The 16,107-nt window shown below is 46.1% G+C and overlaps 1 protein-coding gene across 1 annotated transcript in view; it reads right to left on the reverse strand.

Annotated features, from left to right (window-relative positions):
* The window catches only part of LOC311239439 (cadherin-18-like), a gene marked incomplete at both ends in the record, with an annotated part of 794,617 nt that overhangs the window by 255,448 nt on the left and 523,062 nt on the right, over window positions 1-16,107 (reverse strand). The window contains 1 exon segment of the mRNA XM_084327744.1: window positions 11,394-11,518. Coding sequence (XP_084183870.1) covers window positions 11,394-11,518 — 125 coding nt within the window.

A 16,107-nucleotide genomic window follows, 5' to 3' on the forward strand; every position in this document is an offset into this window, starting at 1 on the left:
GCAACATTGTTTGAATTGCTGTTTTTTCGGTCAAAAAAAGTGCCTCCCACGGCCGTAAGACCGGCGGTGGTCAGTCAGGCGCACGTGATTTGGGTGGTAGTAATATCACTGCAGGGCTACGGTGTGTAGGAACCCACCCTATCGGGCAGTGTGGGGACCTCACGCCTTGCATGTCCAGCTGTAGAACAGTTCCTCAGCAATCCATGCCAGGGAGGTGTTCAGTGGGGGAGCTTTTGTCACACAGTGTGATGTCAGCTTCCCCCGTATCAAACCGGCCCTTTCTGTTGGGGTCCCCCCTTGGGTGCGATTGCCTCGTTGGTAGTGTCAGGGTGCGATATCCCAGCTCCACGAGACGCCCTGCTCACACGGTTGGCGAGTCCAGGGTTGGCAACGCACAGCGGGTGGGACCGGGCCGCCTATCTACGGTTCCTGGCGGACCAACGCCAAGTGGCGGCGGGTGCGCTTGGGATTATCATCACATATGGCTACAGCAGTGCTATATGTCGAGGTGGATGGAGAGAACGCTGAGGCGGGGACTTGTGTTGCAGTTTGCACAACCCCACCCTCCGTTTTCAGGTTTGGTACAGACCCTATTGTCAGGGTCAACAGCAGTGACAGCTCTGGCCGACGAGATCCAATCTCTGTTGGCAAAGCAAGCCATCATCGTGGTCCCAAAGGAGGACGCGATGCGTGGCGTTTCCTCCCAGTATTTCTCTGGTGCCCGAGAAATCGGGGGGGGGGGTGTCAGACCCATACTGGACTTGTCCCATGGAAGGTTCAGAATGTTGACCATCTCCCACTTGTTAGACGCTTTCAGGTGGGGGACTGGTTCACCTCCATAGACCTGTAGGATGCGTGTTCCCATCCCGATATTCCATCCTAGGGCTTACTTACGCTTCCTTTGCAGGGCTTAGCGTACGGGTACCAGAGGCTGCCGTTCGGCTACTCTCTGGCTCCCCGCATCTTCACCAAGTGCGTGGAGACCGCGCTGGGGCCTCTGCGTCGTCGGGGGTTACGAATTGTATACTGCCCTGGATGACGTTCTGGTCCTTTGGCCGGTCAGGGTAGATCGCCAGGTCTCATACCAGGCAGGTGGTGTCTCACCAGCCTGGGTTTTGCTGTAGACTGGTAGAGTTCTCCTCTTCCCAGTCAACGGGTGGAGTACTTGGGCTTTTTCTAAGCTCAAGGTCTATATGGGCATCCCTCTCGGAGCGGCGGCGAGTGGTTGGGTTCTCGACGCGCTCGGGAGGTTCCGTCCTAGGACGGTTACGGAGCCTGCTGCTGGGGTCCCTCTTAGCCTCTTCTTCATGAGGAGGTTACAGAGGTGGTTTTTTCCAGTATGGAAATGGACCTGGTGTGAGACATGTGGAAGCGGCTGAAGGTTCCCATGTCAGTACTGGGGAACCTCGTCTTCTGGGGAGGGTCTGGTGCCCTCACCTGCGGGGTCCCCGTGGGCAGCAGGCTGTCACACATCACAGTCTTCACCGACGCCTCCCTCATGGGATGGGGGGGGGGACGTGTCGGGCCAACGCAGTAGGGGGCAGCTGCCATGCTGCCCGGTCTGTGCTACATTCAATGTGTTGGAATTGAAGGCTGTCCTTCTGGTCCTGAAACGACTCGACCACCTTGTGGTGGGCAAGCATGTTTTGGTCAGAACGGACAACACGACGTCAGCGTCGTATATTGTCAGACAGGGATGAGTGCACTCCCCCCGTCTGCACCGGGTGGCGGTCGGGCTCTGGCTATGGGCGTTCTCCATCTGCTCTGCCTGAGGGCTCTCCACATCCCCGGCAGGGAGAATGTGGGTGCAGGTGTGATGTCGCGGGGTGGTCCTCACCCTGACGAGTGGGGACTACGTCCAGACATAGTCGGGCAGGTCTGGGACCAATTCCATGGCCGTCCGGGATTCTGTACGCATTCCCCCCCTTACACCTGATAGCTCAGCTGTTGGGGCGGGTACGTCAGGAGCGCGGGACTTGGTCCTGGTCGCGCTGGGCCGGGGCTCAGCTGTGTGGTCCCTGGCCCTGATTCAGCTCTTGGTGGCCCCACCGTGGCCTGTTCCGTGGTCACCGCGGGCCCTCTCTCAGGCACGCGGAACTCTGTTCTGCCTCCTGTTCTGGGGCAGCCTCAAAGGCTTGGCTGGTGACAGTGTGAATCTGGTGGGGATGCGTCTTGACTATTCTGTGGTTGACGCTATCCGGTACGTGCACGCTCCGTCCTCTACCGCGGCTTACGCTGGGGAGTGGCGTATGGTCAAGTGTGGGGGCGGAACATTGGTCAGCCACCCTCTCGTGGAACATTCCTGCTTGGCGCTCGGCGTCTCAAGCCTGTGGAACGTGCTCTGTCTCCGAGTGGGACCTCCAACTGGTCCTGGGCCGGTTGTCGGAGGCCCCATTTGAGCCTCTTGAGCAGGCGTCATTGGATCTGCTGTCTTGAAGACAGCATTCTTTTTGGCCATCACCTCCGCTAAAGGCGTGGGTGAGCTGTGTGCTCTATCGGTGCGGCCTGAGTGCCTGTCTATTCGGCCGATAGCGGTGCGACTCTGAGGCCTAATCCAGTCTTCGTGCCAAAGAATATCCGGAGCTCTTTCGCTCCAGGGATATTGTGGTTCAGGCGTTCATCCGCCTCCTCACGCTAGTGAGTTGGAGGCAGGCCTTCACCTGTCGTGTCCTGTCCGTGCACTGGGGGTTGTTTTTTCAATGTATATTTGGTTTATAAACTGATATAAAGAGACGCTTTAAGAGGGTAATACCATTATCATCACAGGATGATATAGACGGTGGTGAACAAGCGGTTTCACAGGCACAGGCCGCGTTAGCAGAGCAGAATGTTTTGAATTCCGATCCAGGACACAAAGATAACGGAGCAGCACAGGGGGCACAGAGGCAGAGTGCGATGGAGGTTTTGACAGTAATGAAACGTTTTGAAATGTGTGAAAGGTTATTAGCAGTTGTCATGGCAGCGGCACATGACAACCAGAAGGGGGTGGGCCGTCGTTGCTAGGACGAAGATCCTATAAAGGTGACAGTGGTTCCGGGTAAGGGCAGACTAAGATCTGACTGAGACTAAGAGGGAAGAAACCAGAAGAGACTCTCTCCTCTCATCACGGAGAGGGGGGGGGAATGCCACATCATCATTAGCTTCGGCTAACACGAGGATGGTTCAGGCTAACGACCAGGCCTGACCACTATTGGACTGAATAACAGCAGAGACGATAGCAATGAAAATACAATCTGATAACATCTGGGCTGAGGCTTCTGTTTATATCAATAAACAACGCTTTTCCTTGTAAGGTAGTACGTTGTCAAAGTGTCGAATTCTTACGAAGGTGGAGAATTATTATGGTTTGCGGATCGCACTAACAGGGAGAGATAAGGATTGTATTAGCCAGTATATGAGACGTCAGGACCATTAAAAGTACACAACGCAGATGGGGAGATGATTACACAAGCCAAACAGATGAAGACGTGATACTGGCCGATTGATCAGGATCTAACACTCAGGACTCGGGCTCTCAGGGCTTCCGTTGTTTGTTACGGTGGCTCTTGCGCGGGTGAGGCGCTGTCCAAGCAGCACCTGTCACATTGGTTGTGCGGGGGCGTTGCCTTTTGCTGCACGTTGGCTGGAAAGGTCCCCCCTCGGGCTGCTGCCCTGTTATGGGGGGCCTCGGTGGAGGACATCTGTGCTGCGGCCTCCTGGTCCTCCCCGGGTCCCTTCGTTAAGTTTTCCCTCATGGACATGACTGGGGGTTCTGTCTCCCAGGCGGTTCTGAGGTCTGGGACCTCTCCTGCGTCTCGCCTTTGGTGGGCTAGCAGGGGTGTGTAGCTGTGTGCCACGGGGTGATGTGTCACACGGGGTCTCGCCTGTGCTGTGTATTTTTCAGGGGTCTCTGGTTCCCCCTTTTTCGCACTTTGGTGGAGTTGACTGCCTCCCCCCCTTCGTTAGGACGGGCGGGTGGACGGGACTCCCCTTCTCCCTGGTAGTGGGGCCAACGACTCTGAAATGGCCTAATGACCAGTGGACATTACTTCTCCAGAGCGTGCTCACCGGGAAAGCACAACACGTTTACGCGTCACTTTGCCCAAACACCCAGGGTTTACACCGTGGTGAAGGCTGCTATCCTCAGAGCGTACGAGCTGGTGCCGGAGGCAAACGTTTCGTGCTTTTAGAAAGAACAATGCACAGACCTACGTGGAATTGGCTTATGAGAAAGAGCTATTGTTTGACTGGTGGTGTGCGTCTGAGAAAGTTGATACCTTGGTAAACTTGTTCTTCTCGAGGAATTTAAATCTTATTGCTTGCCTGAAAATGTTGCGATGTATATCAATGAACAGAAAGTGACTAAGTGCTCGGTGGCTGCAAGTCTCGCCGATGAGTTTGTATTAATTCACAAAGTGCTTTTTGACAAGCCTAGTTACGGAGGGCGGGCCGAAATGGAGTTTTGGTGACAAACCCGTAGCCTCTGGCAGCGGTGATGTAGGCGATGGTGGTGACATTTTTTTTGGTTTGGCGGCGGTGCTATGTATATGACATGGGAACAAGTTCACACAACATGGTGCATCGGAGCCCAGTAAGCAAATACGTGGACTACATGTTGTATGGATAAAAGTGGCTCCTAGTGTTTCTTTCTATTATAAGTTAAGGAATAATTTTTTATGTTCATTCCCCATTATACTTTGGGGTATGTACATGCATTTGGGTGTGGGGGTGTTACGTGTGGGGTCTGTTTGTGGCCTGATCAGGTATTCCCAGTGTGATGTGTTATGTCTAGTTGTAGTTCCCTGTCCTGGTCATGTAGTCCTTATCATTTCCCTCTCAGGTGTATCCATTTGTAATCAACCCGGGTGTGTCTCATCTCGTCATTCCCTCATGCATAACTGTTCTGTCCTCCCCTGTGTCTGATTTAATCTTTCAAAATGTTCAGTTGCTATTGCATGCACTCATCTGTGTTTCACTACACACATGAGTGCATGCTTACCAACTGTCCGTCTGCAACACTACTATCACCAACATCTAAGAAGGGAGATCCCCCCTTGAATGGCCCTTCTAAGGGTTCTCTCCTCCACACTGCCTGTGGAGCTTTTTTCCCTATTGTTAGGTTTTAGTGAGTTTTTCCTTACCTTCGCGTGGGGTATGTCTGGGAGTGCTTGCATTCTTTCATTTATTTGCATTCATCTAAAAAATGTTTGGACCTTATGGTGTTCTTGTTCTGTTCTTGACTTATTGTTATGTTTTCTTCTTGACTTGTTTAAAGAAGACCTGTACGGCCCATGGGGACATTAACGTGTGTTGTCGGGCCTTATAAATAAATTTGATTTGATTTGATTTGATGCTGATCCTGTTTGTACAGCTTTGTGTTTTGTTTTGTCATTATTTTATGTTACCCTTTGATCACAAAAACCATGGTAAATATTAATTAAATATCTTTTGTTGGTTACTTTGGCTACCGTCTCCTTATTATGTTACATTGACCAGACAACAAGCATTCCTTCAGTCAATGGTACTGTAATACCCTTCATGAAGCAATAAACTGCTCCATCACAGGTACCATATAATTCTGGTTTGTGTTACTAACCACACTTGAAAGTAGAATCTGTAATGTCATCAAACAGCGACCTCTAGGCAAAAGATGACATGGTACTGCACTTTGTTTTGGTCTGATATGTAGATTGGATTTCAGTGGGTATAGGGGAGGAGTTGCTACTGCCAAGAGAGTTCTGAAGAAATAACCTAATACAATAGGTTACTAAACTCCAACCCACACGTCAGACCAAAACAAAATGTAAACAAAGTGCAATACCAAGCAGGGCTCTTTTGCCTAGAGGTTGCTGTTTGATGGAATTACTGTACCAAGCCGTCTCTCTCTCTCTCTCTCTCTCTCTCTCTCTCTCTCTCTCTCTCTCTCTCTCTCTCTCTCTCTCTCTCTCTCTCTCTCTCTCTCTCTCTCTCTCTCTTTCTATCTCTCTCTTTCTATCTCTCTCTCTCCTTCGTTGTTTATTTTCATGAACTCACCACTTTCTATAGCACTTTTCTGGTCCAATGCGTGCATCGATTTATTTGACAAGAGGCTACAATTTGTTAGCGTGACGAGGAGATAAATTTAACCTGGGGTTATCACCATACCGATATAGCCCTTTAACCCACTGCAATTCAGAATATAGGTCTGTTTTAGTACTTGGTAGTGTTTACAATACTTGTTGTCTGGTGTTAGTCTTTGTAGCAAGAGCTAGATCAATTAACTAGACTTAAAATAGATGGGTGACAGTGGGAGGTGGGAGGTAGGAGTGGGAGGTAGAGCAGTCGTCTGGTAATCCGGAGGTTCCCGGTTCCATTCCTGCTCCTCCCGGGCAGCATGTCAAAGTGTCCTTGAGCAAAACACATAACCCCTAATTCAGTGGCGTAACTCTCTCTCAATGTGTGCCGGGGACAGATTTGGGGGCGTGGCGAGTGACGTCGATGGGGGGGGGGGTTAGGGCCCGTAGCCGCATTTCTGCAGACCCCTCTCTGATTGGTTGAACTCTATTTCTGCAGACCTCTCTCTGATTGGTTGAGCGAAGCCCCTCTCTGATTGGTTGAGCGTGCGCATGCGCATGAGCCGCGACAAGCTCCTCCAGAAACTCCTCCAGAAACTCTGTTAAGCTCCAGAGAGAGAGGCTGAAAACCCACAGTTCTTGACCGACGGATGGGAGCGAATCCCGGATCCGAGGTTTCTGATGACTACCCCCAAAACACGGAGGTTGCGAACGCAATTTATACGCATGGAAGTATTGATTACGCCATAACGAATCATTAAAAAAATATACCGTTAACTGGAATATGTTGTGTGTGTGCCTTTCTGAATATGATTTGGGAGGGTTATAATAGAAGAAAGACAGTGTAAACAATATAACGTTATGTGAATAAACTGCGAAATAATAACTAATTCCTTGGTCAATAGAAGTCTCTGTGATACTTTCTGAATATGATTTGGGAGGGTTATAATAGAAGAAAGACAGTGTAAACAATATAACGTTATGTGAATAAACTGCGAAATAATAACTAATTCCTTGGTCAATAGAAGTCTCTGTGATACTTTCTGAATATGATTTGGGAGGGTTATAATAGAAGAAAGACAGTGTAAACAATATAACGTTATGTGAATAAACTGCGAAATAATAACTAATTCCTTGGTCAATAGAAGTCTCTGTGATACTTTCTGAATATGATTTGGGAGGGTTATAATAGAAGAAAGACAGTGTAAACAATATAACGTTATGTGAATAAACCGCGAAATAATAACTAATTCCTTGGTCAATAGAAGTCTCTGTGATACTTTCTGAATATGATTTGGGATGGTTATAATAGAAGAAAGACAGTGTAAACAATATGTTTGACGTATTTTAACACACACCTAGGCTGACGACCCAAGCTATTATTATGCAAAGACAAGTACTTTAGCGAGTGGGTACTTGGCCCTTGCAGGGCAAGAATGCGACCCCCATCTACTGCTCTTTGCATAATAATAGAACAGGTAGTCAGACTCAGCTCTTTGGACGGTAAAACGCGGGGGGGACACTTTCCGCTGTCCCCGGCGTCAAATACGCCCCTGCCCTAATTGCTCCCGATGAGCAGGTTGCCACCTTGCATGACTGCCTCTGCCATCTGTGTGTGAATGTGTGAGTGAATGGGTAAAATGTGTGGAACAAATTGTAAAGCGATTTGGATAAAAAACGCTATATTAATGCACGATTTACCATTTTTTATTTTGACAGTACGTATACAGTAGCATCCCATTGGTTCAGACATACACATTTCTCCCTCAACGCTATCTTGCTAGGTGCATTTTGGGCTTTGCACCTCCCTCCAACGATTGGTTTGAGAAATGCAGTACTAGTCTCGCATAGCCAGACTAGGGTATTTCTCAAACCAATCACAGTCGTTGGAGGGAGGTGCTAAGCCCAAAATGCACCTTACAAGATTACTAGATTGCAAATCTTGTAAATCTTGTTGTACATCGGTCCCATGCATTATAAATGTCATTTCTCAGTCTCTAGCATTGTATTATAGTAATAGGAGTTCGTATCAATGTGTTTTAGGGTCTAAATACAATATTGGCGAATTTCTCCGTTTCAGCCCAGCCCCTCTGTGCCTCTAGTAAATCGGGTAATTTTGATTTGAAGTCCCTGAGCACGTCACTGGGCGCTGTGGATAGACACAGTGATGCGATTGGCTCTGTGGTTGGAGCTAATGCCCGCCCCCATTCTACCTAGACTAGACAGCGAGTGCTGCGGTGCCTCGTCTCATCAGCGAGAGCCGAGTGGGAGAGAAAGGAGAGAAGGAGGGAGGGAGAGAGAGGGGGCACTTGGGGGGGGGGGGGGGACCTGCCGCACGGAGGTCCGCGCGACACAACACACCTCCGAACGGGAGAGTGATAGAAAGAAAAAAAGGAAGAGAGAGGGAGGGAGGGAGAGAGAGGGGGCACTTGGGGGGGGGGGGGACCTGCCGCACGGAGGTCCGCGCGACACAACACACCTCCGAACGGGAGAGTGATAGAAAGAAAAAAAGGAAGAGAGAGGGAGGGAGGGAGAGAGAGGGGGCACTTGGGGGGGGGGGGGACCTGCCGCACGGAGGTCCGCGCGACACAACACACCTCCGAACGGGAGAGTGATAGAAAGAAAAAAAGGAAGAGAGAGGGAGGGAGGGAGAGAGAGGGGGCACTTGGGGGGGGGGGGGGACCTGCCGCACGGAGGTCCGCGCGACACAACACACCTCCGAACGGGAGAGTGATAGAAAGAAAAAAAGGAAGAGAGAGGGAGGGAGGGAGAGAGAGGGGGCACTTGGGGGGGGGGGGGGACCTGCCGCACGGAGGTCCGCGCGACACAACACACCTCCGAACGGGAGAGTGATAGAAAGAAAAAAAGGAAGAGAGAGGGAGGGGCTTCTCTCTCTCTCTCTCTCTCTCTCTCTCTCTCTCTCTCTCTCTCTCTCTCTCTCATGGTATAAATTATTATTTGTGTAAATAAGGTTATACGCCGACCATTAAGAAAATACATGTTAGTTTAGGAATAAGGGGCAGGTAACTATATAACTATAAGATTTATTCTTCTTCCTGCTCCTTTTGTCCATGGAATGACTATTTATGATTTTTTAATGAAGAAACTATGATTGTATTATTCCATGTGGCAAATAAAAACTCTGAACTGAACTGAACTCTCTCTCTCTTCCCCCCCCCCTCCCTCCCTCCCTCTACCAGTGCAGACTGTGGTCTGACTGTCACTCAAAGTGCTTATGGGCGGAGCCAGGCCATAACAGCCTGATTTCTTGAGGCTGAAAAATGATGGTTTCGAGTACTTGATTAGAAATATAAAACAATGAATTTTTTTGAAAAAAAAATTACAAATGTCTTCAATAGACTAACAGGAATTGTGTAAAGTTGCCCAAATAGTGCTAGGAATAGCAGTGCATAGCACCTTTAAGTAACATGTTACTTACACCTGAACAACCCTGTGTTCACTCTTCCAGTCCACTGTTCTTGTACAAGAAGGTCTAGGTGTGTGGATGATTCAATCAGCCCAACCTCTAGTTACACCTCAATTATTGAGCCTAGGATGATATATGTTATATAGCCAGAGGTCTGCAGCATGCTACTAGTTCAAATGTGCTCTGTGCATTACGCACATCATGAATATTAGATGCACCGCATGCCCCCCAAACCTAAAACATACATTTAGGCCCCATTCTCTCATAAATCAATTATGCTAATGTTGCTCTTTCCTCGAATGTAACAGAATCATTTGACGTACATGAGGGGCCTGAGTGAAATTCCCACAAAGTTTATCTGAGTTAATTTGTCGGAGCGCCAGGGAGCGGAGAAAGAAGGGGAGAAAAAAATTCGGAAAAAAAGGAAAAGCCGCCTCGACATTTTCTGTGTTAACATTCGTTGTCTGTCGCCTGGAGCCAAGCGAACTGATTACACACGTGTTCACACATACACACATGTGTACACTCACACATACACACTGCAGCCAGAATCTCTATTCAAGTAGAAACATATGAAGAGAGAGAGAAAGGGATAGAGAGAAGAAAGAGAGACAGACAGGTTGCAGAGACTGAAGTAATGTGATGAGGAAGCGCATGCGCCTTACGTGCACGTGTGGATAAGCATGCCTGTATATGTATGTTTGCGTGCACGCGCGGGTGCACGTGTGCACATGTTCTCATGCTCACGCCTGTGCACATGTACGTGTGTGTGTGTGCGTGTGCGTGCATGCATTTACTAGGAGAGGAGGAACCGTTTGTGATATGGATCTTAGCTGTCGTGCTTTGCTGCACGCGGGGGCCAAATCTGAATGGGGGATGATAAACACTTTTTGTGAGCGGTAGAGTAGAGGAGGGTGTGGGGAGGAATTGGGGGGGAGGGCCGGCGTTCGGTTTAATACCAGGATTTCTGCTGCTATCTGGTGCGGTAGTGGAGGCACCGGCGTGCACCGCAGTCTGAATAATTTATGGGTTCAAGAGGCTGCAAAGTCTGCAGCTATGCTGATAAATCCTCCGCTGATGGTGTCACACACACACACAACAAAAGGAGGAACGGATAAGGGCATGTGTGTGTGTGTGTGTGTGTGTGTGTGTGTGTGTGTGTGTGTGTGTGTGTGTGTGTGTGTGTGTGTGTGTGTGTGTGTGTGTGTGTGTGTGTGTGTGTGTGTGAAAGTAGAAAGTTAAATGGTGAGAATACGTGCGTATTAATATGAATGTTTTATATGGGGTGTGTATGTGTCATCTCGTCTTATATGCATGTGTGTGTGTTGTACAGTATGTGGTGTGTGTGCTAGCCGGTGTTTGAGAGAAACAATGCATGTACGTGTGTGTATGAATGTGTATGTTTTGTATGGGGTGTGTATGTGTCATCTAGTGTTATTGTATGTATCTGTCTGTTTTAGGTGGTTCAAATGGGTGTGCATTTTCTGTGTGTTGTACAGTATGGGGTTGTGAGCTAGCTTGTGTTGCAGAGGGGAAATACATAGGTCTGTGTGTGGGCAAGCCTACAAAAAAGAGATAGGGAGAGTCACATAATGTTTGAAGGACTATATATATATCTGGGAGGGGGAGGATGTAGGTGATAGTGGAAGTGAGGGTGGAAGTGATAAGTGGACATGATGATGGAAGTGATAAGTGGACATGATGATGAAAGTGATAAGTGGATCAGAATCAGGCCCAATACCAGTCTAAAATACTATGTATGTGTTTATTATCTACATATTATCAGTTGTCTGACAGTAGTCGATCTACAGTGTACCAGCCCTACATGTACCTTTCATGAATAGGAAGATAAATAGAAAATGTCTGTTATCGCCCTGCCAGCTGTGTCAGGGTGATGGTGGGGATGGGGATGAAGGTACTTGTGAGGTACCCACCTGTCCACTCTTGGTGCCCTCACACACGATGATGTCATCGTTGTCCCCAGCAATGGATGGAACATTGTCGTTGATGTCCAACACCTGGATTGTCACGGGCACGTGGCTCACCAAACGAGGGTTGTCTGACAGGAAACAAGCAGAACACAGTGAGTGTTGCTGTGGTATAGAACAGTGGAACACAGTGAGTGTAGCTGTGGTATAGAACAGTGGAACACAGTCAGGGGCGGACTGGGACACAAATTCAGCCCGGGACATTCAGACGCACCAGCCCACGCACCGGCCCCGAAACTGGCCCACACAACGGCCGTTATGAAACACTCATCCAGTATTAAACAACCCAAGGCTGTGGCTAAGGAGTCAACATCAGGGAGACCAATCTACACCCCGCCCCTAGATGTGCACTCGTGCACAGTGCACACACACACACACACACAACACACACACACACACACACACACACACACACACACACACACACACACACACACACACACACACACACACACACACACACACACACACACACACACACGCCACACACACACACACACACATATACCGTTACTTCCTGTCATTGGCATACGTTTCCTTTTTTTTAGCCTAGGGATTAAGGATACATGAAGTATTAACTACACCATAATAATATTGAGGTTTTGATCCATAGAAAGGTCTGTGCTACACAATTTCAGTTAGATTCGATTTATTGTCATTTAATTTTGCACTCATTACATTAGTTGCTTGCCGTTTAATCAACATCGAAAGACCCCCCACTTCCTCCCAGACACCCATTCCAAGAGCCTGTTTGCTGTGTCTCTCTCTCTGTGTCTTTATGTCTCTGTCTCTGTGTCTGTCTGTCTGTCTGTCTGTCTGTCTGTCTGTCTGTCTGTCTGTCTGTCTGTCTGTCTGTCTGTCTGTCTGTCTGTCTGTCTGTCTGTCTGTCTGTCTGTCTGTCTGTCTGTCTGTCTGTCATTCTGTCTGTCATTCTGTCTGTCTGTCTGTCTGTCTGTCTGTCTGTCTGTCTGTCTGTCTGTCTGTCTGTCTGTCTGTCTGTCTTTCTGTCTGTCTGTTTGTCTGTCACTCTCTCTGTCTCTCCCCCAATTAAACTGTCCTACTCTACATCACCAGCATGTTTCGCAGCAAGTCACTTGTTGTTTTTGTTTTTTAATTCTAGCTTTTTTTTTTTTTTATTTTATTTTTTTATTATAATTAATTCTAGCTTTTTAAGCTCCACCATTTCTTTTTTTTCAGGGGCCAATTTCGAATTGCATATCATTCTTGGTTGACACTGAAGTTAGTAAAATGCCATCCAAATTATGAAAAAGCTTTCTTGATGAAGAAACAGTGTATCAAAAATCTGAAATCAGATGTTAGATTACTGCTTCCGTCTGCTGAGCAGCTCTTCCACCTTAGAGCTATATCTCCAGGCAGCCTCACGTTGTTCACTAAGCACAACATTTGACGACAAGGGCTGTCCCAACTAAGGATTTGGATAGTCGACTTTGATTGGCCGAAATTAGCCGATAGTCGACTATTAGTCGACTATGAAAAAAAATAGTTGAAACAAAAAGTATAATATATATATTTTTTATAATAATAATAATAACTTTATTTGTATAGCACTTTTCATACAGAGGTTGCAGTTCAAAGTGCTTCACAACAGTAAAAAATACAGGCATACGCGAGCATAAAAAGATAGACAGGTAGAATCACAGTGTTTCACATTAGGATCTAGCATCCCAATAGGCTCTCCGCTTACAGTTTTCAGTAACACAAATAGTAAAAATAGTTTAAAATGATTCAGTTTAAAAATAGTAAAAAGAAAAAAAAATTATAAAATAGAACGGACATAAAAAATACAGGCATGAGCGAGCATAGCTAAATAGTGGGACTTAAAATAGTTTAAAATGATTCCGTTTAAAAATAGTCATCAGTAAGAAGTAAAAAGTGCAATAACCGACGGACATAAAAATACAGGCATGAGCGAGCATAGCAAGATATGGCAAATCACAGTGTTTCACATTAGGATCTAGCATCCTAATAGGCTCTCTATTCAGTAATACTCCTGTAATTCATGAACAAATAATCACAGTGTTTCACATTTGGATCTAGCAAATAATAAGAATAGTTTAAAATGATTCAGTTTAAAAATAGTCATCAGTAAGAAGTAAAAAGTGCAATAACCGACACATGAATTTGATAGGCAGTGTAAAAGAGTAGGCAGGGTAAGAATAAATACAAGTTGTGTCAGGATATCCCTGATGTTTCCTCTTGCCACTAGGTGGTAGCAGATATCTATCAGTGAAATGCCTGAGCAAAGAGATAGGTTTTAAGCTGTCTTTTAAAGATGTCTAGCGAGTTGGCTTCCCTGATGTTTTGGGGTAGTTTGTTCCATAGTTTTGGGGCATAGTTGATAAAGGCTGCATTACCGATCCTCTTTTGACTGCTTCTGGGAGCCTCTAGTAGTCCAGCAGCTGATGATCGCAGTGTTCTTGCTGGTGTGTAATTTATTAGAGTGTTGGCGATGTAGCTAGGTCCCTGTCCATTTAGAGCTTTGTATGTAAGGAGAAGGACCTTAAAGTAAATTCTAAATGTTACAGGAAGCCAGTGTAAAGCGGCTAGGACTGGACTAATGTGCTCTCTCCTTTTGGTTCTAGTTAGCAGTCGGGCTGCAGAGTTTTGGATTAGCTGAAGCCTCTCTGTGGTTTTCTTAGGGAGACCTGTGAAAAGTGCATTACAGTAGTCTAACCGGCTAGATATGAATGCATGAATTAGCTTCTCAGCATCGTTCTGATTAATAAATGGTCGTACTTTTGCTATATTTCTGAGATGGAAGAACGATGTTTTTGTCACTTTGCTAATATGAGAATTGAAGTTCAGTTCTGAATCTATGATAACCCCAAGACTAGTGACCTCAGATTTGATCCAAGGGGTTAGTCCCCCCAGGTTCTTTATTAATGTTTCTTTTTTAGTTTTGGAGCCGATAATTAGAATTTCAGTTTTGTTCTCGTTTAGTTTCAGGAAGTTCTTACTCATCCATTTATTTATTGCCAGTAAGCAGTCTGTAATGGAGCTAATCGCTGTATCATTTGGTTCAGCAGATATGTACAGTTGTGTATCATCCGCATAGCTATGGAAATCTACATTATGTTCTCTGATGATATCACCCAGCGGTAACATGTAAAGGGAGAAGAGTAAAGGACCTAAGCAACTCCCTTGTGCAACTCCATAGTTGTTGTCGTATATATCAGACATGTGATCTCCTAGTTTAACATAGAATTTCCTCCCTCTGATGTATGTTTTAAACCAGCCCAGCACATGGTCTGAGAAACCGACATGGTTTTCAAGACGATCGATTAGAATATCGTGATCGATTGTATCAAATGCTGCACTGAGATCTAACAGGATAAGGATGGAGATCTTATTCTCGTCAGAGTTTAGTCTGAGGTCACTGATTATTTTGGTGAGGGCAGTTTCAGTGCTATGATATTTTCTGAATCCTGACTGAAATTCTTCTAAGATGTTGTTTTCTTCAAGAAAGGAATTTATTTGAACTGAAACTATCTTTTCAAGTACTTTACTAATGAATGGTAGGTTGGATATTGGACGATAATTTGCCATTTCATTACTATCCAAGTTAGGTTTTTTTAGTAATGGCTTTACAACTGCTGTTTTAAAGGCATCCGGGAAAATACCAGTCCTAAGGGAAGTGTTTATGATATCTAGCACAGGGCTTGAAACACTATTAAATACCCGTTTGAAGAAAGCTGTAGGTATAGGGTCAATGTCTGAGGTGGAGGAGTTACATTCTGAGACAGTTTTGCAGAGTACATCTAATGTGATGCATGTGAAACTTCTCATGGTTACATTGCACGGTTTGCCGCAATCAACTTTATTTCCATCATGAGTAATGCTGGCCCTGATCAAGGTTATTTTGTTGTTAAAGAATAGTGCAAGTTCTTCACACTTAACCGTTGATGACTGAGGAGGTGTAGGGGCAGTGTTGAGTAGTACATTAATAGTGGAAAAGAGGATTCTGGAGTTTCCAGCATTTTCTGTAATGATTTTAGAGAAGTAATCTTTCCTTGCTAAGCGGATGGTTTTATTATAAGCAGTTAAAGCATCTTTGTATATATCACAGCATATGGTGATTTTTGTTTTTCTCCATTTTCGCTCCGCTGCACGACATTTCCTTTTTTCTTCGTTGACCGTATTATAGTTTAACCAGGGCGAGGCTCTAGTTTTCTTCTTTTTCGTTTTTAATGGGGCGACAGAATTTAATATAGATGACATTGCATCATTGAGATTTTCTACCATTTCATTTAGAGAGCTGTCATGATTGTGTGGTTCATGTAGTCTGATAAGATCAATGAACTTTGATTCAGCTTTGTCGTTTAGGAGCCTCTTTTTAACTATGATTTCTTTTTTTGTTTTAGTAAGGGTTATTTGAGTATCAAAAAATATACAGTGATGGTCGGAGAGAGGTAATTCAGTTATTGAGATATTTGTTATGCTTAGCCCAGTTGTTGTTATAACTAAGTCTAGTGTATTCCCAAGCCGGTGAGTTGCATTTGTTATATGCTGTATTAGGACAAAGCTATCCAGTAGATTTTTTAGTTCCATAGTTTTGGAGTCTGTTTTCTTATTAAAATGGATGTTCAGGTCTCCATTTAGGATCACCTTATCATATCCGGTAACACATAGTGAGATCAGT

Source organism: Notolepis coatsorum, assembly GCF_963971535.1.
Source record: "Notolepis coatsorum genome assembly, chromosome: 13".
In the NCBI taxonomy this organism is placed as follows: Eukaryota; Metazoa; Chordata; class Actinopteri; order Aulopiformes; family Paralepididae; genus Notolepis; species Notolepis coatsorum.